The sequence below is a fragment of the Xenia sp. Carnegie-2017 genome, unplaced genomic scaffold (genome assembly GCF_021976095.1).
Source record: "Xenia sp. Carnegie-2017 unplaced genomic scaffold, XeniaSp_v1 HiC_scaffold_24, whole genome shotgun sequence".
In the NCBI taxonomy this organism is placed as follows: Eukaryota; Metazoa; Cnidaria; class Anthozoa; order Malacalcyonacea; family Xeniidae; genus Xenia; species Xenia sp. Carnegie-2017.
Genome location: NW_025813487.1, coordinates 13,473,790 through 13,497,913, shown reverse-complemented (window position 1 = coordinate 13,497,913; position 24,124 = coordinate 13,473,790). Strand labels below are relative to the sequence as shown.

At 33.8% G+C, this 24,124-nt stretch overlaps 2 protein-coding genes and 3 long non-coding RNA genes across 18 annotated transcripts in view; 4 read left to right on the top strand and 1 right to left on the bottom strand.

The window, feature by feature from the left end:
- LOC124451846 overlaps nt 1-17,757 on the top strand; it is a 28,515-nt gene extending 10,758 nt beyond the window's left edge. For 5 of the 8 annotated variants that reach the window (XM_047002448.1, XM_047002449.1, XM_047002450.1 and 2 more), the window contains 5 exons: nt 3,358-3,413; nt 4,921-5,185; nt 5,655-5,921; nt 17,118-17,465; nt 17,669-17,757. In XM_047002448.1, the coding sequence (XP_046858404.1) occupies nt 3,358-3,413; nt 4,921-5,185; nt 5,655-5,921; nt 17,118-17,465; nt 17,669-17,733 (1,001 nt within the window). In that variant the 3' untranslated portion in view covers nt 17,734-17,757. Of the gene's footprint in view, nt 1-527; nt 610-3,357; nt 3,414-4,915; nt 5,186-5,654; nt 5,922-17,117; nt 17,470-17,668 lie in introns of all 8 variants that reach the window. The other 3 variants (XM_047002445.1, XM_047002447.1, XM_047002452.1) reach the window with 3 other exon arrangements.
- Nucleotides 8,304-13,200, bottom strand: LOC124451853. Of its 7 annotated transcripts, XR_006950708.1 has the most exons (9): nt 13,022-13,200; nt 12,307-12,391; nt 11,703-11,834; nt 11,555-11,619; nt 11,275-11,351; nt 10,915-11,147; nt 9,687-9,800; nt 9,030-9,484; nt 8,304-8,590 (listed from the first exon to the last, which is right to left on the bottom strand). It is a non-coding gene; the product is annotated as an uncharacterized LOC124451853 (long non-coding RNA). The 7 variants fall into 7 exon arrangements; XR_006950704.1 differs by having other exon boundaries at nt 10,915-11,351; nt 11,555-11,622; XR_006950703.1 differs by having other exon boundaries at nt 10,915-11,351.
- On the top strand, nt 15,428-15,969 carry LOC124451867. The gene is made up of 2 exons (XR_006950724.1): nt 15,428-15,484; nt 15,940-15,969. It is a non-coding gene; the product is annotated as an uncharacterized LOC124451867 (long non-coding RNA).
- Nucleotides 17,758-17,885: 128 nt separating the features above from the next.
- LOC124451868 lies at nt 17,886-20,349 on the top strand. The gene is made up of 3 exons (XR_006950725.1): nt 17,886-17,969; nt 18,906-19,211; nt 20,165-20,349. It is a non-coding gene; the product is annotated as an uncharacterized LOC124451868 (long non-coding RNA).
- LOC124452193 lies at nt 20,350-24,042 on the top strand. The gene is made up of 9 exons (XM_047002778.1): nt 20,350-20,461; nt 21,164-21,453; nt 21,936-22,074; nt 22,369-22,683; nt 22,925-23,081; nt 23,156-23,215; nt 23,284-23,359; nt 23,626-23,905; nt 23,985-24,042. Exons 1-7 carry the CDS (start codon nt 20,350-20,352, stop codon nt 23,291-23,293), a joined length of 1,083 nt encoding a protein of 360 aa, XP_046858734.1. The 3' UTR covers nt 23,294-23,359; nt 23,626-23,905; nt 23,985-24,042.
- The last annotated feature ends 82 nt before the right edge of the window (nt 24,043-24,124 follow it).

Sequence of the window (24,124 nt, the reverse complement as noted above, 5' to 3'; positions counted from 1 at the left end):
ATCAAAACGTAGGCTTAACAACAACACTTTACAGCTAATTAACATAGCTAAGTTACGAAGAAAACTGTGAAAATTGCCTAAATTGAAATGATCCTTGCTTGTTGTAGTAGACTTTGATAATATCCAACAGAGTGGCTGTCCAATGCATCAACTAGAAGTTTGTTTTTTTACCAAATTAAAATTAATATTGAAATGCTAAATTTTTGTTCTTAATTCTTTACCGCTGAACCCAATCACTTAAACCATTTTTCATTCATAAGTCATTATTCTTTGATGCATTATTTTTTTGCCATTTCTCATTGTATTTGTGCTGCTGTCGTCTTGTGAACAAAGAGTTGTAAGAAATAAAAAAAGCTGGTTTCATGTTGTAAATTTTACTGTATAGTTCGGTTCGACATAACTTGGTGTATTTGCGGTTACAATTTTTTACCAATGAATGTTAGCAAAAATTAAATTTAGTGTTAACAAAGTTAATATTTAAGAACTTAAAATACGCAATGGGAACAATATCATTTTTTGTCATTTAGCACTTGAAGTCATTAACCTGTTTTGCCGTGTTCACCCAGTTTAGATGCATTAATTTTGCTTCGGCGCTTTGTCTAAACAGAGGTAAAATATCAAAAACTTATCTTCTATAACATTGCTTCGTCAACCAATGTATGTATCTTAATTTTTCTTTGCTTCCAAATTTTCTAACACATTTAAAGTATTATTGTTGATTCGTAAAGGGTAGGATTTGAGGCAAAACAAAATTCAATAAAATGATAAATAATTGTGGCAGTCGGCATAAGTGCATGTTTATATATTCTCAATACACGCTACTCCACACTGGAGGAAACAGCTTTGGCCAGCACTTACAAGTAAAACTTTGCGAAAACCACAACTCTATTGTTTACCATACTTGTACGAATATTCACTTTCTCTGTTTGTTTAAGGCGTATTTCTGCAGTTGCCTTTTTGTGTGCGTTTTTCAAACAAAGACGTAAAGACAATAAAAGAACAAAATGTAAGATGTAATAAATTTCGTTGGCTACAGTTTATGGTAAAACGAATGTTTGTTTATCCTCGTTGCTTTGTTAGCATTTAATATAGAGCAATTTTTTCTTTGACTGAGTTAAGCAGCTTACATGATGCCGGCCTTCCCTCGAAGTATTGTGGTTTCAAAGGCTAAAGACATCAACTATTAAACGTTTTCATAGATCAGAATTGAGTCAATTTTTTTCATAATTCCGTGGAAATTGTATGCAATCTAGGAATAGGCGTATTATTTCATTGTTGATGAGGATATTTAGTCTAAACGTCCCTATTGATTGTACTGACGAGGAATATTTACGTCTAAACGTTCCTATTGATTGTACTGACGAGGAATATTTAGTCTAAACGTCTCTAATGAATACTTTGATGAGAAAATACGTCAGTAAACGTCCCTGTGATAGCAAGAGGCCACCATGTTATTACATAGTTAAATGTTGTTAATGACTTAATGTTGACAATGACCATATACAGTCTCTCAGATCTATAACAATTCAAACCAGCGGTTCATAACAGGTAATTTTACAAACAAATCTAAACAAATTTCGAAAAACAAACAGCAAAAAATTTGAAAACAAAAAGAAAACAGGAGAGAATGCCAACTTTTACAAAACAGCGAGGACAAAAAAGTAAAGAAAGGCTTCGTTTCAGTTTAAATAATACTTTATAATAAACCTTTTATTAACTTGTTTATTCTCTCTTCGAGCCTACGAGGTCTGCACATAAAGAATTAAATGATCCGAATTTCTCTTTAAAGAATTCGCGATTGCTTAGTAAGGGACTTATTATACAACTAACTTTAATACGGTTTTTCGAAATTTATGTGTTTCTACATGCTTTTCCTTCCACCTGTTCACATCAAAACGTAGGCTTAACAACAACACTTTACAGCTAATTAACATAGCTAAGTTACGAAGAAAATTGTGAAAATTGCCTAAATTGAAATGATCCTTGCTTGTTGTAGTAGACTTTGATAATATCCAACAGAGTGGCTGTCCAATGCATCAACTAGAAGTTTGTTTTTTACCAAATTAAAATTAATATTGAAATGTTAAATTGTTGTTCTTAATTCTTTACCGCTGAACCCAATCACCTAAACCATTTTTCATTCATAAGTCATTATTCTTGAAGCGATGTTTTTCTTGTCATTTCTCACTGTATTTTCGCTGCTGTCGTATTGTGTGTATTGTTTAAACAAACACCTGTAGGCAATAAAGTTACAGCTGGCATTACGATGTAAATTTTACTGTATAGTTCGGTCCGACACAATTTGTTGTATTTAGGGCCTAAAATTTTGCTAATGACTGTCAGCAAAATTGAATTTACTGTTGGTAAAGTTGATAGTCAAAAACTTAAAATACTTTTTATATTGTAACAATATAACTTTTCGTCATTGAGCACTTGAAGTCATTAACCTGCTTTGCCGTGTTTGCCCACATTAGATGCATTATTTGTGTTTCTTTGCTTCGTAGCTATAAACAGAGGTAATTCTCTAAAATGTCAAAAACTCTATGTTCTATAACATTGCTTTGTCAACCAACAACAACATCCAAATTTCCAAACATTTAAAGTATTATTGTTGATTCGTAAATTCTTAATTCTTTACCGCTGAACCCAATCACTTAAACCATTTTTCATTCATAAGTCATTATTCTTGAAGCGATGTTTTTCTTGTCATTTCTCACTGTATTTTCGCTGCTGTCGTATTATGTCTATATTTTAAACAAACACCTGTAGGCAATAAAGTTACAGCTGGTATTACAATGTAAATTTTACTGTATAGTTCGGTCCGACACAATTTGTTGTATTTAGGGCCTAAAATTTTGCTAATGGCTGTCAGCAAAATTGAATTTACTGTTGGTAAAGTTGATAGTCAAAAACTTAAAATACGTTTTATATTGGAACAATATAATTTTTCGTCATTGAGCACTTGAAGTCATTAACCTGCTTTGCCGTGTTTGCCCACATTAGATGCATTATTGTGTTTCGTTGCTTCGTAGCTATAAACAGAGGTAATTCTCTAAAATGTCAAAAACTCTATGTTCTATAACATTGCTTTGTCAACCAACCACAGCATCCAAATTTCCAAACATTTAAAGTATTATTGTTGATTCGTAAAGGATAGGATTTGACGCAAAACAAATTCTATAAAATGTTGAATAACTGGGGCAGATGGCATGAGTGTTTGTATATACTCAATATGGCACTGTACATTTGAGGAAGCCGATGGCCTTGGCCAGCAGTTGCAAGTAAAACGTTGCGAAAGCCACAACTCTGTTGTTCGTCTGACTTGTATGTATCTTAAATTTTCTCTGTTTGTTTAAGGTGTATATCTGCAGTCGCCTTATTGTGTCCGTTTTTCAATTAATAAAAAAACAAAGGTAAGATGTGATGTAGTTGATAGTAAAACGGAAGTTTCCTTATCTTATATTATTTAATACTGCAAATTTTTTCTTCGACTGAGTTTGGCAAATAAGTGTTAATACAAACACCACACAACTTACGCCCCCAAATGATTTGATTCTTATAGTAAATGGAGAGATTTTTTCATTTGCCACAATACCTCCACGCTAGATGTAGGATTTGGGACAGGTTATCACATTAATGTTTTCATTCATATATTTATATACTATCATATTTTTTGCTCAAATCTCTCAACTACCTCAAAAGCAAGTCCTATTCCACTGTTTTGTAAAAAATTTTGTTCTTTAGCGGAACCTGCGAAAAATTAAAAGAAATCCCTTAAGATTTTCAATTCTTATGGAGTATTCATTGTCATCAAGTACTCCACAAATAACTGCAAGCAAAGGAATAAGCTTGAAAAAATGTAAAAAGTTGCACAACATTTCTACGATTTTCTGTGATATTTCTGTAAATTTTTATAAAAGAATTTGAGCAATCTCAAGATAACGCTGAAACCCAAAACTACTTAGCTGCCCTTAATATCGACGTTCGTTTATTTCGTAAGCTCTTCCCTCCTCAATAGAAAAAAAGCTCCGCAGTGCATGTAATGTAAATATCTAACACCCTTTCAACATTATTTTTTGGTCATTGTCTTTTGAAATTTTTAATTTATTTAGTTAATTTTTCAACTGTAACTTTTTGACATTGTCAACTGAGCAATTTAGCTGTTTTATACCTGCTAATGTTTTGAATTCGATGAATTAAAAATTCGAATGAAAATCCAATACGGGTATGGCATTAGAGACAATACGGGTATAACTATATAGCTATAGAGGCTGCTTTACAAGAAATTGTAAAGTACTTTATGATTTCATAGGTTTTTTACATGTATCATGGCATAACAGTAAATTGAAATGAAATAGCTAATGGGAAGCTCTGCATGCACAATTGTTATTTTCATATTCAGATAAAGAATTTTAACATCGTCTTGGGTTTTTACTCTATTGTATCTAAAATAAATGATTTGCTTTGATTTTAATTTGATCTCGCTCTCTTCACTTCCTTAGCGCTATCCACTAAAAACCATTTTTTCATCGTTCAATAAATCTCTTGAAACACAAGAAGTTGAAATTCAGACTGAACCGAGTAAAAAGAATAAAGCATAAATTTAAAGATAACCAAGTTTCATTATTTTAAGAAAATTATAACCACGTACCTATATAATAGCTACAGTGGCTACCAATAAGAGAGCCATCATGCAGCCATATGAGACTAACTCGATCTATTTCTGAACAGTTTTTCTCGCTGCACAATTTTGCTGAAATGACTTTTTTAGATAATGCTCATATATTGCTCAAAAATACGTTTTGATCGTGATCTGCTTGCATCACAGATGTAATTGTGACGTAGTCATTGTCGATCTAAATATAAATTTAAAGTCTTCTGTGATAACGTACATACATCCAACAATCAATTATAATTTAGAGCTTTACTGTATATCCTTGGATCTATGCAATGATGAGTTTAATGATATGGTGGTTATTGTGGCTGTTATTTGGTCAAGGGTTCACAATGAAAATGGGTTGGAATGAAGAACTTGAGTTTTGTGAGGAAGAATGGAAGAAATTTGTGGCGGACAAAATAGAAATCGATTCGAAATGCAACAATATTCGTACACGTTGTTGTGTTGAGGAGAAGAAATATCTTTTGGAGCGATTTAAAATGTTTAGTGAAATATGTCCTCTTGAAGGTAAAGTAAACAACAGTTTAATTTACAGTAAGTACAGAACATCAACTGGAAATGTACTTCGCAAACAATCAGAACACTTATATTACTGAGGTACTGTTTAATTTAAACCGTGTTCTTAGAAAGTGCAATAAAGTAAGGTACCTAAAGTAAATGGTTTGAACCCGTATGGTACATGTTAAAGTACTCAACTGATTTGCATACACTAGCTTCACAGCATTGACGCAGAATAATATCTCGTTCATTGTTCCTCTGTCTAGTTACAAAAGCAAAGTAATATGACAGTAGAGTCAAAAATAGTAATATATGCAGTTATATGATATAGTCTGTATAGTTATTGTCTATTTGGGTTTAACAAAGACTTTCGATTCAATGTGAATAGTTTGTAACATTTTGTGGCCAAATGAGTGTCACTTTCTACTTGTTCTTTTTCTCTGGACAACCAGTTAAAGATAACTTAATTTTTTGTTAGGGACATGTGGATGCAGCCAGATTATTTTGAACATTACTGAGGTGTTACCCTTCCGTCTTTTACGAAAAGCATTATACGAAAAATTGAAAGAAGCAAAAAACTTCACGTGTTCACATAAGTATATAAATGAAAAAGTAGAGTATGGAAATCGTATACGTTATACTAGCTTTGGAATCCGACAATACAAATTCCCTTCCAAGTATGTTTTATACGGTGGAAAAAGTCACACCTGTTATGTTGTCATGAACGTGAACCTAAAACGACAAGGTACGTGCAAGGGCAGTTCATTTTAGTTTTTCCTGTGTCAGTTTAATTTATAGTACACCAATGTGATTATAGTGCTTCATATTCAACTTTGCTCAAATCCATACGGCACTTTGACCTATATTCAATTCATCATGTACGTATACTCTTCAGTCAATTTCTTTGCAGTTGCAAAGCTAATATAATACACCCCGGAACAGCCAAGCATGTTTAATTCGTCATACATATATTATAATGTCTGTAAAGAGTAAAAGCTCAATTCAAGAGCGTGTCGGTTTTCGGTTTTATTGATTTTATTCATTAACGATCACGTTGGAAGATTTGGTTGTTTGTTAAGTGAGCCAGTGATGCAATCTCGTTGATTTCATTTAAATAATTGTCAATACACTATCACCATTGAAAATTACCCACGAATTCTTTATGTGACGTTTTGGGAATCATAGACATCGTGTTTTATTCTGCTCAAATTATCGGGAATATAGACGAAAAACACCAGAGAGTTTTCGTCGCGTATTTACAGGAAATAGACGAAAAACGAACCGCAAAAATTTTTCAATCAGACTGCAGTCAGCGCTATCCCCCTCAGATTTGCTTCGGTAGATATCCAATTGACCTCGGTCTGAATATTCTTTTATATCATGCTCGACTTAATCCAAAAATTGTTAAATATTTTTAACGGGAGAATGTTCTTATATCACTTCAGCAGAAATAAATTTCGTTGTATATTAACCCTCTGTATAATATCCATGTACATATTTGTATGCATCTCTCCTCTGCATGTATAAACCTTTATAAACCCTTAAAAAAGCCTTGCGATTTTGTATAAGCCCTGGCATGATATTTATTTAAATTGTTTGGAATTTTATTATCAAGAGCACTATTTCACAGCACAACTTAAATGAACTCCACCAGAAAGAGTGTACAGCTTACAGAGTTCACAATTTAGTTTTACATTGAATTATATATTCCTTCTCTTCAAGTTTGAATAATACTAACCTAAATCATCAACTTTTTCTGGGCACAAATTTGTATAAGTGTTTAGATAAACTTCCTTTTCATCAAAAACGAAAGTCATGGGAGTTTATACAGATTAAAAATCAGGTTCAGCAAACAATCTTAAAATATTTCAAATATTTCAATTGCGTAAACAAACCATAACTCTCCCTTTTCCATCGTAACAGACCGTGCGCCGTGAAATTTTTATTAACTGATTTTTTACACTTTTCAACTTGTTTGTGAAATTTTTCAGTCTCCATGCCATTGAACTAAAATACATGGAACGCTACATCGGTGAAGGCTATTTCAGATATGGTAGAGCACCTTGTGCCCAGGCCCTTTAGCTTTAACTTGTCTACTTAAAGCTATTAATAATTAATTTTCAGCATATTTACATATTACATCGCGCTTACTCTTTCGCAACATGGAAGATTATACTTTATCTGATTTACATTTCCAAAATTGACAATATTGTCAACGAAGAAAATCCTTTTTTCGGTTATGTAAGTTCTTTGGAAAAAGCGCTTGAGCTCGTGAGGGATTTTGAAAACGCGACCACGACAAAATTCACAGTCTTCACGAAAATAAAGAGCTTTGGAGCCACCGGTAAAATGCGTTTTGAGCGCGAATATTTGAAATACTCTACCGTGATGATGCAATCATCACACATTATTAAGTATTTATTTTAGTAGAATGTCGAATACATTTGTTGAACCAAGTATAAATCAATAAAATCAGTAGGTTTAAAATGTAATGTTTATCTGCAGCTAAGTATTTACGGAAGTTGTTAGGATTCATCTTGTGCATTTCCTGCTGTATAATATCAATATAATAATCGTACATGGTCATGGCCTGTTTTAATTTATTAAAAGTGCACCTTGTTAACGAAATTAAAATCTCCTCATCTTCACGTAACATATTATATTGCTTCGCTGTATGTTAACATAATCTATGAAAACTACTGTTACAATGGTTTTTGTGCGTTAGACCAAAATGACCTAAAACCACACCGTATTTGGTGGGAATCTAAATCCGGTACTGAAAAGCCCATCCCTTTGATGGAGTACCGTTCTATTTGGTTGGAACGAATGTCTTGGAATGCCAACACGGTGTAGACAGAAACGTTTATCAGAAAAAAACATGAATCAAATCCTGGTAATTATTCTAGATGACACCACTACTCTTCATAAATTCTTTAGGTAATGAAAGTAAATTGGACTTAAAATTAAAGTTTTACTCATATTACAGGGCGACCGTGGAGATCATACTATAAAACAGAGACGTTTCTGGAAGCAAGATAGTAAAAAACTTGATTGCACAGCCATCATACAAATGAAAGAAGTAATAAAGTTTCCAGAATACAAGGTATATTACTAATAAAAAAGAAAATTGCTTATACTGTGGCTTTATTTTTGTTCATAGTAAATCGACAAGTATACACATGTTAAATTGGTTTTTTTCTAAAAGATTAGAGTGCAATATTTTTAGGTGCCACATGACGCTAAAAAGAAGAAACGTGACACGACCTCTGCTGATTTGCGAGCCCATTTAATAAACCCCAGCTCCTCAGTAAAAACTGAACGCAGAATCTATATTTCATTTCCGCGGCCAGAAGATCACACCACGCACAGACTTGGAATGGTATATGCTCTTGTTTGACATGCTCGTCTTGCAATCTGTAGATAAGAACATCACAATCATTTGTGGCATCTGCATGATAAAATTCATGACACTAACTAGTTGTGCCTTTTGCTATTTCAGCACAGCGGAATGACACAACGACTAGATGAAAAGGTTATTAGAAAGATAGAAGAACTTGTCAGTGAAGGAGTGCGAACTGTTCATGAGATGAAACGTCATTTGAAAATATACATAAAGGATGAGCTTTTCGAGGAAAGAACAACCTCTGCGTGACAATCGACGATACTTTCCCAGAGCTAAAACAATAAAAATCACATGTACAACGCGGCAATGAGAGCCAGGCTTTCATTTATGGACCAAGACAACGTCACTCGACTGGTTGAAAATGGAAATGCGAAAAGGCTTCGAGCAACGATAGATTTTATTTCCGTCCATACGTTGAAGGAAGCGGTGAATTCAAAAATACAGACTTACAAAATGAAGAAGACAGCGATGACGACATAAGTTTAAATGAAGAGGTTATGACGACTGCAAAGGAGCAAAAAGGGCGACTTTTGTTTATACACCAAACGGCTTGGCAATCAAGGTTACTTTGTCGTTATGGTCAGGAACTAGCTTTCCTAGATGCCACATACAAAACCACAAAGTATTCCTTGCCATTATTTTTTGTTGCTGTGAAGACTAATGTTGATTATGCTATCGTTTCATCCTTTGTAATACAAGATGAAACAACAGCTAGTATAACAGAAGCTCTCAGTATTTTACATCAATGGAATCCACGATGGAACCCACAGCATATGATGACCGATCTTTGTGAAGAAGAAATAAAATCAATTGAGTTTGTTTTTCCAGGTATGAGGCACGAGCTGCAAGAGGTTTTGACCAAAACATCTGGCATTCTTTATTGCACTAAATCAACCATGTAACACCTAAATAATAAAAGCAATGAACAGCAATTCACAAGTTATATTTCTTCCATCGCTAATCAAATATAATAATAATATTAGAAAACTTTGGACATGGGAAGGGAAGAAAGGGTTGATCAATTTCTACATGCAGATTATTTTATTTTACGATATATATGTAATCGTGTTGACAAAGTTAAACATCCTTTTAAAAAGTTCTATATACCATGGCTACGTAGCTCTGCAATTCATCATGGAGTGTAACATGTGGGTATATTTTCAGACTGCAAAGTGCTGCTTTGCGATTTTCATCGAGAGCAAGCATGGGAACGTTGGACATCTAAAAAAGATAATGGAATCGCAGACAACCGTGAATTTATATTGGCTTTGATGAGACAATTGGCACGGGCAAGAACTGAGGATGCATACGAAAATGCCCTGCAAAAAGTTAAAGACACTAGCGAGTGGAAGACCAATAACAGCTTTAAAAGGTGGCTGGAAAACACGTGGATAAGACACAAAAGGTAAAAAGAATACAGACTTAGCAATTGCACGGCCGCAAAATGTACTGCACAAATAACTACCACAAGCGTTTACACGAAAAGTGGAAAAGTACGTTTCATTGTACTTTCCTTCTTCGTCAGGTCAATACAAGTAAAACCTACAACCATTTTTATACTTTATTGATATTTAACTTTTACAGAGATGGGTATGGGCATTCAGAAAAGAGCGTCTGCTTGTTTATGTTAGCACAAACAATGGGTTGGAAAGACAAAATGGGGCTTTCAAACACCAGTATTTACTGACTTTACGAAAGTATTCTCTCAGCGCAATGTTAACAATTCTTGTAAATGAATTTCTTCCTGACAAATACGAAAGGTAAGTCTGGCATTCAATTAATAGATGATCTAAAGCGACACAGTTTTTCTTTCTGAATGAGAGGCAGATCCTGGCTAGCTTACGTATATTATTTATATTAATGCCGAGAGTAAACCGTAAAGTGAAGTTGCATGAATCTCATGCATACTGGTTTTAAAACCAAAATTTTTTGTATTAAATTTTGTGTGCTTGCACCAAAAAGTTGTATATTATATTTTTTTATTTCAGCTACATCAACGAAAATACAAAATGCTCCACAGCATATAAGCGTTATAACAAACAGATTCCAGAATTTCTGCATAATCGTCCTAACTACCTTATCGACCATTGCATGAAACGTCTTGTTTATGCTGAAGATGTACGTTCAATCGCTTTGGTGGATGACTCTATGGGTGCATTTTTAGTAACCAGTGAAATGGGAAAGCACAACTATCATGTATATTTTAGGGCACCTCATGACACAGAAATACCTTGCTGCGAGTGTCTTGACTGGCAACGAAACTATTTACCATGCAAGCACTTATTAGCGATTATTCAAAATAAAAAATTTACAAGTTGGGGATGGAAAAACCTACCAACAGCATATAAAGATTCTCCATTTCTGACCTTAGATGTCGATATATTGTTCAAACCAATTGATCATATTTTGAAAAGAGTTGACGATGCTCAGCAAGTTTGTGGTGCAGAAAGTTTTCATGACCAAGAAAAGAAACAGAAGAAGCTGACATAAAACAAACTATGACAGCTGTTCTACCTAAACCAGTGTTCCCAAAACGGACAGCTATTACTAGGTGTTGTGATCTGTTATCTAGAATAAAGAGTTTGGTCCACGAGTGTACTAATTCAACTTCACTAGCCAGCCTGGAAAAGAGTCTTCAGTCTGCACTTCAGGAATTTGAGAATAACAGCAATACTGATTCAGGACTAGCACTTACAGCTCCTGACGCCGGGAAAACGTCAATGAAACGTAAAAAAAGAACATCAAATATCAGCAAGTCAACAACCAGCAATCCTAAAAGAAAGCCAGATTATCTAATCTACCATCTGCAAAATTAAAGAAGATACACCCATACAATAGAAGAGTTGGCCAACATGCTGCAATGATGAGAAAATTCTATAATAAAGACTTATCTCTAGAGAAAATGGAAACGCAATCATCCAGCAAAGATACACAAACAATTCCTTTCATGCCAACTCCTCACACAGGTTTCACACCTCTCATTACAGAATCTTCATCAATCACCGCAAAACTATTAAGGAATGGACCACATTCTGTATCTCTGCTAGAAATTAAATCATTAGAGCCATTTTGCACAGAGAAACACAGATTTTACTTAGTAGCATGAGTGAAAACCTTTCATACCTGGCTGGTTGTATGATGAAGTAATCAATTCATTTTTCTGGTGTCTACAGGAAGATCATGAACATGTTCTTTATGCAGCATCCACATCAATGCTTTCCTTGCAAAATGGTGGTCAGGGAGGAAGACTTTGGTCTGAAAAGAGCAATGAAAAAAATCTCATTATAGCACCTTGGAACCCAACTCACTGTCACTGGACATTGATTGCCATAGATCTGCAACAGAGAAATATTTTTATGTTGATCCATTGAATGCAGCTGATGATATTAAAACAAGGCACAGATGCAGATTATAGCAAAATTCATCCCTTTAATTATTGAAAACAAATTTGGTCTGTCAGAATTTCAGATCTCCTCACCGCCATACTCTTCAACAAGATACTTCAAGTTGTGGTGTTTTTGTTTGCTGGTATGCATCACAGTTTGTGCAAGGAAAGTCAATGAGTGATGGCTGTGATCCATATAAGATGAGGGTTAGAATTTACAACAAAATAAGAGGAACTTGTCTAAAACAACACTCACAACAGCCAGAACTTTCCAAATGCCCACTATGTGGAGCACCTGTTTTTGAAGAAAACTTAAAATGTATACGGTGCTGTCAATCCTACCACATATTATGTATTGACTCTGAAAATCATCCTACAACAAGGAATCCTCACTTTTATTGCCCACCATAAACTGAAAGGACTCTTCCTAAAATAAATGACAGGTGATTGGAAATGGAGAAAACATGCAAATAGAGAGTAAAATTATATGCCCCAAGCTGCCCTCATGTCAATTTTGATGTTTTGACACAAAATTACTAATAGGGTAATGATTGTCTAGGTAAAGTTAACACACAACAACCATTCCCATAAAACAGTCTAAAGGATGGGCATGTGTAAATACATCCACCAAAACCAATCATCACCCATTGCCTATGTAATTAGTAATACTAGTTTGTGTATCATATACATATGTATAGCATACTCCAAGTAATATGGCGATTGCTTCAACACCTAAACCAATGTATAGCCTATATAATAACAAACTTAGCTTGTGCTTTACACGTTTCCAGTGCAGTATTTGTTGTCTTATATTTTAACTGTGTTGCATTTGCCCTGTAATTACTTCTTGTGTAATGATTTGGGCGAAAATATCATCATCAAGAATGTTTGAATTTAATACTAACATAACACAATTGAAAATTGAGTATTTACTACCATTTATCGTTGATAGAAATGTGCTAAAAACCGTCGCTGCAATAATTCGCACAGTGCAAGTACAGCACTACAAATTACAAAATATCGGTAAATAAATTAAAAGTATACAATACTTGCTCACCTAGTCACCTTAGTCATCTTTATCTTTGAAATGATGTTTGAATAAAACCCGCTATTATTTAAGATATTTCACTATCCCACTATCTTCTGTAAAGCCATATAAAGTATAAAACGCCATGGCAAGTTGCAAGCACGTAAGAAATAGGAATGTTATCATGATAAGGAGGAGAATATCATTTACTCACGTGCGTGTCAGAAAAGAAGGGCCTGGGCACAAGGTGCTCTACCATATCTGAAATAGCCTTCACCCGCTACATCAAGCATATAATTGAACCCATTGAACTAAATATAACTGGAAGGCTACCTTCTGATATATCGGTAACACACGAAATGAAGCCAAATTTTGCGTGATCTGACCTCCAGACACGCGTTTCTGTAGTCAAATCACGCGAGTTCGGCCTCGCGATGCGTGATTGGAAGGAGGAGTAAAGAGTCTGAACGAATAAACTACATGTTTTGGCCAAGCTTTAGAAAGGAAAATTACTGAATTTATTTAGTTTTGCTGCGTTTTCTTTTGATATTAATACAGGAAATTTAAGTTTCTTGCCGACCAAATAATTTTTTACCCAGAAGGCTTACCGATGGCAAAGGATTGTGCTCGGATATTGGCGAAAACTTTCAAATGTAAAAATCCCAATGGGTAAGTGTTTATTCATTGTATTCATAAAGTGTTTACACATTAAATTTATTCATTATTAAACAAGATTAGCTTATTGAGTCGGTGCCTGTCGCTTGTTTTGCCTTTATTTACAATCTCCCTCGTATATTTTTTACCGTAGTTGAAAAGACGCAGTGTGAAATATTTGTCTGCGATATGCTTTGTCAGTTGAGTGCTGTGATCGTCTTCGATAACAGCCTCGTTAACACCATCTTCGTGATCTCTGAATAGAGGAAAGGTCGATTCCAGATTAAAATGTTGGCAAACTGCAATAATCATACTGTTCTTCAACTTTGCCCTGTTACTAATATGCTGATTGTCGTTGCCTGTCACCGTTGCTTTGAAAACGTGTTCGCAGAACTCTATACAACGATACACCGCTGTGGATGGAATCTGTAAACCACCGTTGTTCACGAAGTTGACGAAAGCTGACGCTTTTCCAGCTTCATGATATTTTCGGGAATTAAGGATGTCAAAAAGTCGGTCGATAATGCGAATAAATGTCACTGTCCCATTACTGCCAGAGAAATTTGGTTGTTTAGCGGATTTGTCTAAAAACTCAATAGCATTTGCCACAGAGGAGCTCAATGTTTGTGCAGCAAGTCGCACATTCATTTTGTGTTTGTGAAAGTTAAGGTGATTACTCGTAAGTTTGTTTGTTAGGTTTAATCCTTCTTCCATTTGTAGGTTTTGAAGTTTCTATGTAACTCCACTTTATAATGTTTTCCTTGCCATCCTTAAAAGAACCAAGTTGGGCCAGTGCATTTGCAAGCTTTAACATATGGCAAGGGTCAAGAATTACAAACACATCTTCGCCAGTAGTTGGATGGGTAAATGAAGACCGCATTTCATCATATGTACCGTTAAAGTTGCAACCAAGACTTTCAAATGTATGAAGATTTACAGCAGTACCATCAGCTGTTACAGACCATACCTTTAAACCTGCCTTTGATGCCTTTTCAAGACATTGTATTACCAATGATGCTTGGTCTTTACCATTGATTTTGTCAACCAAAAGTACCCAACGGGTATTTCCAATGACTTCTGGTGCCAACTAATAAAAATACTAGTGCCTCAGAAGCCAATTTCTCTGTTTTATGATTAGGGAGTGTATCTCCAAGATTAACAAACCCTGAATACTGGTCATCTTCTGATTCCATATTGTTTGTTTTCAGATTGACATTGCATCAATAACCAAACAGCAGTCTCTGGAATTTGGGAAGCAGCAACTTCATTTGATAGTGATTGGAATGCATCTTTAATGAAACCAGGGTCACATTTCATGGACGAGACCATTTTTCATCAAAGATGGATTGGGTAGTGGAACAATGGATCAAAACATATTTATAAGCTTTTGGAGAATAAAAATATAAAGTAAGTGCAAATTCTTTGATTTCATCAGAGTATCTTCTGCCTGAACGAGGACATTTTAAATTATCTCTAATATTGTATAAAAATCCCAACTGAGTATCATTGAAAGTGGACAAAAGACTTTCTGCCTCTTTTGAATTGATCATCAACTTATCTTTTAAAATCTTGACAACTTCACCCATGGTTTCAACCTTTTGTTTTGTGCGCCTCAGTTGTTGTTGCAAGTTTCAATTTTTGTTGAAGCTTATTTTTAAACAAATCTTTTTTCTTCTGTAGATGTTTTGGAGATTTTTTGGGTGGAGAAGTTTCATCAACGGAATCAGAGGTAGCTGCAAAAGGTCTTTTATTTGAAAGCTCGAGTCTATTCAGCAGTGCGCTTTGAGTGGGTTGTAGAAGTTGAAACATTTTGAACATGCAAGCTATTGGACATGGATGGTATGGCATACTTTTTAGTCGGCATTTGCCATTTTGTGAGGGGGACAATGTAGTCAGTTAGTTGAAAATGGTCACTGCATATATGATGTGCACTTTTGCTGTCCATGGTACTTCAAGATGGTTTACTTGTTGAACAAAATGCTCCCATAATTTTATGGCTGCCTTGTTTTCATGGGAAATCTGTAATACATATAAATATTCATGATCTAGTATTTTAAATATTATACTTCCAGTAATTTCACTACAAATCCTTGTCCAGTTAAATAAAGTTGTAAGCCCTGTACTAACAATATGATACCAGTTATATCTACTTTACACTTTTACTGTGAAAAGTATTATTTTATTGCAATTGTGACCGCGAAACAAATAAATACTGTATATGACTAAACTGTCAAAATATAGAATTTATATATGTTAGTATTTAACTGAATTTTATTAAAATTTCATTTTTGTAGTTGAAGCATGTTTAATCTTTCCAAATTGCAGTTTTGTTTGATGTCATTTTTTCAACTTATGTATTGGAATTTTACCTGTGAAAAGCAACAGTTTCTGCACCTATGTGGTGAGAAATAGCCCTGTTCCTGCACCCAATTATCACACATGTAAGTGGCATGTTTACTGAACAATCCTGAATACTTATCTTTGTCCTAAAGACGACAATTATGCAGTGAAAAATAACTTTTGTTTGCAAAATCAAGGAAATATACGCTCTAACGTTAAAAAAAGGACTGGGGTGAGAAGAAGCTATACTTGTTTTTCTTCGTTAATATTACTTTAAAACATAATTTTGCTAACGTTCTGTTATGTTAATGTCATTATTGGTTTAACGTTTTTTAAGAAATTTTTAAAACAATACCATGCAAATTTGCAAGATGTCAAAATCGCATTTGTCGAGGCTTGTTAAGTTTGTTTTTTTTTTCAAAAAAGGCACGATTGCTTGATTGATCTATTACCGTAATCAAACTTACTATAAATGACCTGGAAAATTTACATTTTTTGCAATTTACTTCCAGTTTTTTCATAGTTTTGCAAAATCCGCTGTCAAAATGACTAAAACACTGACATATTTTGTTTTGGTCGTGTTTATCACAAGCGTGGAAAGACTGGGAACGATACTGTCGACTTAGGCTTCAAATTTCCGGGCGAAGATAGCCTTCCAGTTATATTTAGTTCAATGAATTGAACCATATTTTACGCTACACACGCGAGATTTTACCCAAGACACGCGCGTTTAGTGTTTCGAGTTCCTCTCGCGGAATAAAAATTGATTGACTACACACTCGTGTCTGGGGTAAAGTCTTGCGTGTCTGGGGTAAAATGACGGCTTTAAAAATTATTAGGGTTTTTTATTAGAGGTAGCGTTCCATGTATTTCAGCTCAATGCTCCATGCTGGATGCCTTAAAGTCTTGCATATGCCATTATTTATAAAATGACTCTCAACAGCAATTGGTTTATTTAATTCTTTAGAAAGGTTGAATTTCAAGATGACTTTTTTTTGGAGTGTTTTTTCCTATGTTGATAGAATTCAGTATCCTAAATTATTTTTGATAAAGTCATATTATTTTTATATATATATTTTGTAGAGTGTGGTATTTTCAATCAATTTTATCATGTATCATTGTCCTTTTTCAGATACGAATGGATTTTTCATCAAACATGTTCAGTCAGGAAAGTGTGTTGGGGATAATTTACCCTTTAACATGCTGTATACAATGAATTGTTTTGAGAAGTCAGCTTATTTTAAATTTTTACAATCTGGCTCCATCAATAGGTCGAATACAACAAGGTGTCTTGTGAGATACGGAATTTATGTGGACTTATCTGACGGAAATTTTAATGAAGAATGCGGAGCCATCAATACCATAACCCAAACAAATTGGGGTGGTCTATTTTATAAACGCTTTAATAAATGTATAGTAGCAAAGGCCTCCTTGGAACTTGTCAGTTGTAAAAATGAAGAAGATCAGCGATTCAATTTTGGCAAGTGAGAATATTCATCCATTTAGCGTATATATACTTAAACTCTAATTAAAAGCCACTGCAAGGCAGCAGATATAGGAATGGCGCCAGTGAAGTCACTGCCATCACACACTTTATTTTATCAAATCAAGTTTTATTTTGCAGTAATTGACAAATAAGCTTGTATAGATATGAATTTACTTATTTTTGTGTGTCTTTAATAGGCTCAGTAACATGTGATGGAAAAATATATCGGACGTTAGTTGTTCTAATAATCAATATATGGTGATAAAATTGCAGAATATCGTGGATTGAGAAACGGAAGCATTTGTGGCTCCAGTTATAACCACAGTTGTAGTGTTGATGTAACATGTGACCTTAAAATTACTGTGATGGTGAAAGAAAATGTAATGTAACTGTTGATGATAATCATTTCCTTCAAATATTTGTCCTGGTTTGGAGAAATATCTTTACTTTGAATATCAATGTAACTACACAAGTATGCCATACAGAAAAATTGCAATCGTAAGTATTATATGGGCAGATTATATTTTGCTTATTATTAAAAAGTTTCGGGACAAAATTTGACCTTAATGCGCAATGGTATGGTGCTCTTTTTTATACTATGTACGTTATCAATTTAGAAAAGTTGACACAAATTTGAATTTTCGTCGGGTGTCTTCACCAGGCGTGGTTTGTTTATGCAGTTTTATCTCGTATTGGATAATTTAGTGTCTTTTATAATGTGACATTTAAACTTGCCCTAAATATTTTTCATAAGTTTAATGGTTTGGTGAATTTTGTGTTTTTAGTTTGTTTATGCAAAAATTGGTTCATAGAAACATATCTTCTTCCAGTCAATTTGATTTATCAAATCTATTTTTTTTTTAAATCTTTTGGCCATTCTATGTAGGCCAAAAGTGGCATTTACAATTGCATTTGTATTCATATTTTCATGACTTCACACTACAGAATTTTTACGTATACTGTATATATATACAAAGATAGATTCATTACAATTCCTATGAATTGGGAGGCTAAATGCAGCGCTCACCTATAAAAAACGGTATTTGTTCTGGTTTCATTAATGATTCACATAATCACTTAGACACATTTTGTTGTGATTCGTGTTTACAACACAAGAGAAAAGTTCTCAGTTCAACTTATTTGCCTGTAGTTCATTGTCAACTTAAAGATTAAAATCAAAACAGTGCTTACCAACTTTAAGTGTAAATCTATAAGATACTGTGTCAATCAGAATGTGGAAAACATTTCATGTTAAGTGCTTTCAAACTAAAATTTTTTTAAGTTAATGTCACCTTCTGTGTTCTTCTGATATTCAAACTCCGTGTATATATTCTATTCATGGGCGAGATTTGTCATATTTATGTTCATAAAACCACTTCTAAAAACACAGATTTCACTTTAAGATATGCGCTAATTTTTGTGTGTCTTTAATAGGCTCAGTAACATGTGAAGGAAAAAGTATATCGGACGTTTGTTGTTCTAATAATCAATATATGGTGATAAAAGTTGCAGAATATCGTGGATTGCGAAAAGGAAGCATTTGTGGCTTCAGTTATCACCACATTTGTAGTGTCGATGTAACCTGTGACCTTAAAAATTACTGTGATGGTGAAAGAGAATGTAATATAACTGTTGATGATAATCATTTTCCTTCGAATATTTGTCCTGGTTTGGAGAAATATCTTTACTTTGAATATCAATGTAACAACAAAAGTATGGCATACAGAAAAATTTGCAATCGTAAGTATTATATGGGCAGATTATATTTTGCTTATTATTAAAAAGCTTCAGGACAAATTTTGACCTTAATGCGCAATGGTATGGTGCTCATTTTTATACTATGTACGTTATCAATTTAGAAAAGTCGACACAAATTTGAATTTTCATCAGGTGTCTTCACCAGGCGTGGTTTTTTTATGCAGTTTTATCTCGTATTGTATCATTTAGTGTCTTTTTATAATGTGACATTTAAACTTGTGTCCTAAATATTTTCATAAGTTTAATGGTTTGGTGAATTTTGTTTTTAGTTTGTTAATGCAAACTTTGTTCATGGAAACATATCTTATCCAGTCACTTTGATTTATCAAATCTATTTCTTTTTTAAAATCTTTTGGCCATTCTATGTAGGCCAAAAGTGACATTTACAATTGCATTTGTATTCATATTTTCATGACTTCACACTACAGAATTTTTACATATACTGTATATATATACAAAGATATATTCATTATAATTCCTATGAATTGGGAAGCTTAATGCAGCTCTCACCTATAAAAAACGGTATTTGTTCTGGTTTCATTAATGATTCACATAATCACTTAGACACATTTTGTTGTGATTCGTGTTTACAACACAAGAGAAAAGTTCTCAGTTCAACTTATTTGCCTGTAGTTCATTGTCAACTTAAAGATTAAAATCAAAACAGTGCTTACCAACTTTAAGTGTAAATCTATAAGATACTGTGTCAATCAGAATGTGGAAAACATTTCATGTTAAGTGCTTTCAAACTAAAATTTTTTTTAAGTTAATGTCACCTTCTGTGTTCTTCTGATATTCAAACTCCGTGTATATATTTTATTCATGGACGAGATTTGTCATATTTATGTTCATAAAACCACTTCTAAAACACTGATTTCAATTTAAGATATGCGCCATAATCACAATTAAAGGAAAAATAATTTTGATTTGTGTAGTTATGGATGTACGCCTGTCTAAGTCGAATCTTCCGAACGAAGGTGTCGTGAATGTTATTACCAAGCTTCGAAACTTCACCATTTGCAACAAAGGTCTTTTGCACAAAATAAAGACGATTATTTGTAAACAACTTGGTTATCCTACCGCAGTTTCTGTGGAAGGCTCAATGTCACTATCATCTTTGATGCATCAATCGTTTATACCTGGAATTGTCAAATGCGATGCTCGAGTAAACGATTTATCTCAATGTGCTATCATTCAAAATAATGATTGCTCTCAATACTCGTACGTTACATGTAAGCATTTTTATTCAATTCTTTGAATGTGTTAACGTATTGCAGGACACATTTGTATGACGTTGAAAAAAGTTTTGAGCGAAGAATTTAAGGAATGAATGTGTTACTTTTGGGTTTTCAACTTACATTTGTCTTTTGTTAAGCATCATGACTTACCTCTATCATCAAGACTTACATCTGTCATCGTAGTGTCACTGTATTTTACGCTGACTTGGAAAATTTCACAATTCTTCTTTTACATAACAAATATAGCATCAAAATATAAACGATTGCTACTCTTAAATAATAAATAATTAAAACAGGATTGCTGCGAATACTGAGGATTAAATTAATTTTACTCTTGCTACTTCATTTCGTGCTTCAAAAAATGTCCAATTGTCATTCCTCTGCAATACGATTGACGTTCACTCTTTAATGGAATTTAAATCGCTACGGTATTGTTGTTATTTGACAAGATACTTACGGTTTCTTGTCATAGCTGGCTTGATTCCAACTGGAATTTAACCTTATTTAATAAAAGCATGCAAAATCAGTCGTATTCCTCAAATATTCTTGTCTCTCTTTTCTTTCTTAAGAAAACAATTTTTAATTTTTCAATTTTACGTGAATGGAGAACAATATGAGAGTGCACCATTGCTCTCTATCAAATCAAACCAGTTCTAATGTTATAATGCATTTCAACCAAATCCTTTTCTATTTAAGGTCATGTTTGTGATAATCCTCTATTAAAAAACGCAGAAAAATTCCCAGATTCTTGGTTTACTGCCTTCCCAAAGAGTCGTAGTGCTGCTAAAGCAAGAATATCCAGTGGTAGTTCATGGTGTGCTCCGGCTGCAGATGGCAATCATTACCTTCAACTGAATTTTCCGAGTCTTTATACAGTTAACGTTATCACTATCTTTGGAGACAGTTCAAGTTCAAGCTTTGTAACTAAATATCACTTGCAGATAAACATTGATGGTGTGAACTGGAAATCTGAAAAATCCCAGAAGGTAACGTTAGAATTTTCATATTTGTATAATATAAATTTAATAGGAAATTTAAAAAATGAATTAAGTTATAAACTAAGTAAACTTCTAAATTGCTATTTATATACAAGCTTGTGTGCAGATGTTGATTCAGTGGTGTAGCCGGTACGCAAAATTGCTGGTTTTTTTAAATTTCACATCATTATCATTATTCATTTCTTTAAAGATCTTTAGTTTTTACAGTAAGTGAGCACTGAAAAATTTACATATAGCACGACCAAATTTGTGGGCTAGCTACGTCACTGTGTTGATAGTCTTAGTTACTCCAGCACTACAAAGGACTCTTGAATTTGATTATAAAGTTTAAATTGTAGCTATGTGCATGATTTGAAGAGATACAAAGACAATGCATAAACTACGCTCCTCTGGATTGAGCTAAACAAACCTGGCTTTTCTCTAACCTTGCTCTGCAAATACACGAAAATCATTTTTTTGTTTTACTCCAGATTTATTTAGGAAACAAAAATGGTTACAATGATGCGGCTATAAAAAAGTTTTCTGGTGGCCTTAAATCCAAAGCTTGGCGAATCTTTCCATTGAAATTTGTTGGTGCACCGTGTTTACGAATTGAAATTTGTGGTGGAGGTAAGAGGTGGAAAAAATATACCAGGTTTACTTTGCACTGTAAGCACTTAATTACTCAATATATAAATTTTTTTTCTCTGAGTATTAATTAAACTTATGTTAGTTGACAAAACGGAACAATTTTCCATGAAGGCTGAAGTGTTAGTTTCTTTCTCTGTTGAAATAAACTTATTGAAACAAGCCTTTTCAACATGCAGTTAAGTTTAACACGCATTATTGAAGAAAAAGCAGAACACTGATTTCATTTAGGGTCTACACATAGTTCAATTTGTAGATTTTTCTTTTATCGTGCAGACTTACTCCCAGACAAACCGACAGATCTCATTGCAACCAAATCTGCATCGACGTACCTCGAGATATCATGGAAACATCCCAAAAGAACTGGTGTAAAACTTGGTACAAATATCTCGAATCCTCTTACAAGATATCTATTGATTTTGCTGAAGGATACTATGATTGTTTTTAATAAAACTTTGGAGGTAACTGACAAAAAACCGTACCACATTACGAATCTTGTTCCTTACGCAACGTATAAAGTTAATGTAACCTCTGGCAATTCTGAAGGCTTTGGTAGATCAACTACAGCTACTTTTAGAACTGCTGAAGATGGTGAGTTCATGTCAGTTTTGATGTATACATATCGACTGTTGTTGCATTGGTTGTGTTATTGCCATAAACGACTTTTGAAAGCTCAAATCTTTTCTGGTCGACATTTATTTCAATCATGTTTTTCTTATACTGTATTATATTTAACTTAACATTGACAGTGTACACTTGTTAGGACTTCTTTCTAAAGTTTTTTTAATGTTTTACATAAATCTTTGAAACATATGTTTTTATTTTTGTTTAGTTCCCGAAGGTCCACCTTTAAATGTTCAAATTGTCGCCTTACGCAGTTCATCGTTATCAGTTACGTGGGAGCCACCAGACAAGAACAAAACAAATGGAAAGATAGTCAATTACACTGTTTGTATTACACATTTGGAGAATGAAACCTGTTCAATGAAGTATATGATCGAGTAACAGCGTTTGGACATAATTAATGTGAAACCAGGGAAAAAATATTATGTTCGTGTTTTAGCTTCTACAATAGTGGGATCTGGATGTTACAGCAATGGTACATGGGTATTTACAAATGGATGTAAGTTGTCTATGGTTTATGCACAGGTTTGTTTAAGATGATAAATTTATTCAAGTTTATTTATTTAGTGGCACCTGAACTGTCCACCAAGCAGATTGGAAATACGTTGACTTATTTGTTGCAAAATCCAAATTTGGAATATCGGTAACTATGTATTTTACTAGAGCAAATTATTGTAAAAAACTTAAAGGAACTTAAAAGTATTTTTTGAGTTTTTCGGATTCATGGCTAAGTATAGGACAGTTGGTTTCATGTGGGATCGAGGTAGTCTAAATATCTCTCTGGGAAAAGGTTTGATGACAAGTCGCTTTCTCTGGCAATGCGGATGCATGCATAACATATATTTTAACGATTAACAAAAGCAGAGGTTATGTATGTATTTTTAAAAATGTTTTGCCTTCAATTTGCAGATATTTCTATGTAGTCGCGATGAAAAATGTCACAGAAGAGGGTCGATTGCCTTCTAACTTTAACAACACAGACTTAGTGACTTATTCTAAGGCCATATCTTCCACACAACGAATGCCGTATATTGCTGCTGTAGTCTCTCGCAGAGACTTTAAGCCTCATTTTTCACTTGGTGACGGTGAAACCACAACACGGCGTTCCAATGGTGAAAATTATTATAATGGCCCGCTAAAGCCTGGCACTAACTACAAAATATTTCAGCGCGTTTTCATTAATGATCAGGTGCGATATTTTTTATACATTTTCATCTGCATTGATTGCTGCAATTTTTATTCAAATATAAACGTTCACTTCGTTTCAGGGTGATTACTATTCCACTGACTGGAGTCCTGTGGCAACAACTGTTGAAAAGCACAAGTCTTCAGGTTTGTGTTTGCTTTCATTAGCTTGGGGGAAGTTTATCGATGTCTAAAGTGTAATGCTTCAAAATATTTACAAATC

What these genes read in the sequence shown, in the direction of transcription:
- LOC124452193 (XM_047002778.1), top strand. Translation starts at nt 20,350, where the DNA reads ATGCATCAATCGTTTATACCTGGAATTGTCAAATGCGATGCTCGAGTA. An exon ending in TTTTAGAACTGCTGAAGATG is followed by an intron (nt 22,684 to 22,924) that starts GTGAGTTCATGT and finishes ATTTTTGTTTAG; the next exon opens with TTCCCGAAGGTCCACCTTTA. An exon ending in AATGAAACCTGTTCAATGAA is followed by an intron (nt 23,082 to 23,155) that starts GTATATGATCGA and finishes TTCGTGTTTTAG; the next exon opens with CTTCTACAATAGTGGGATCT.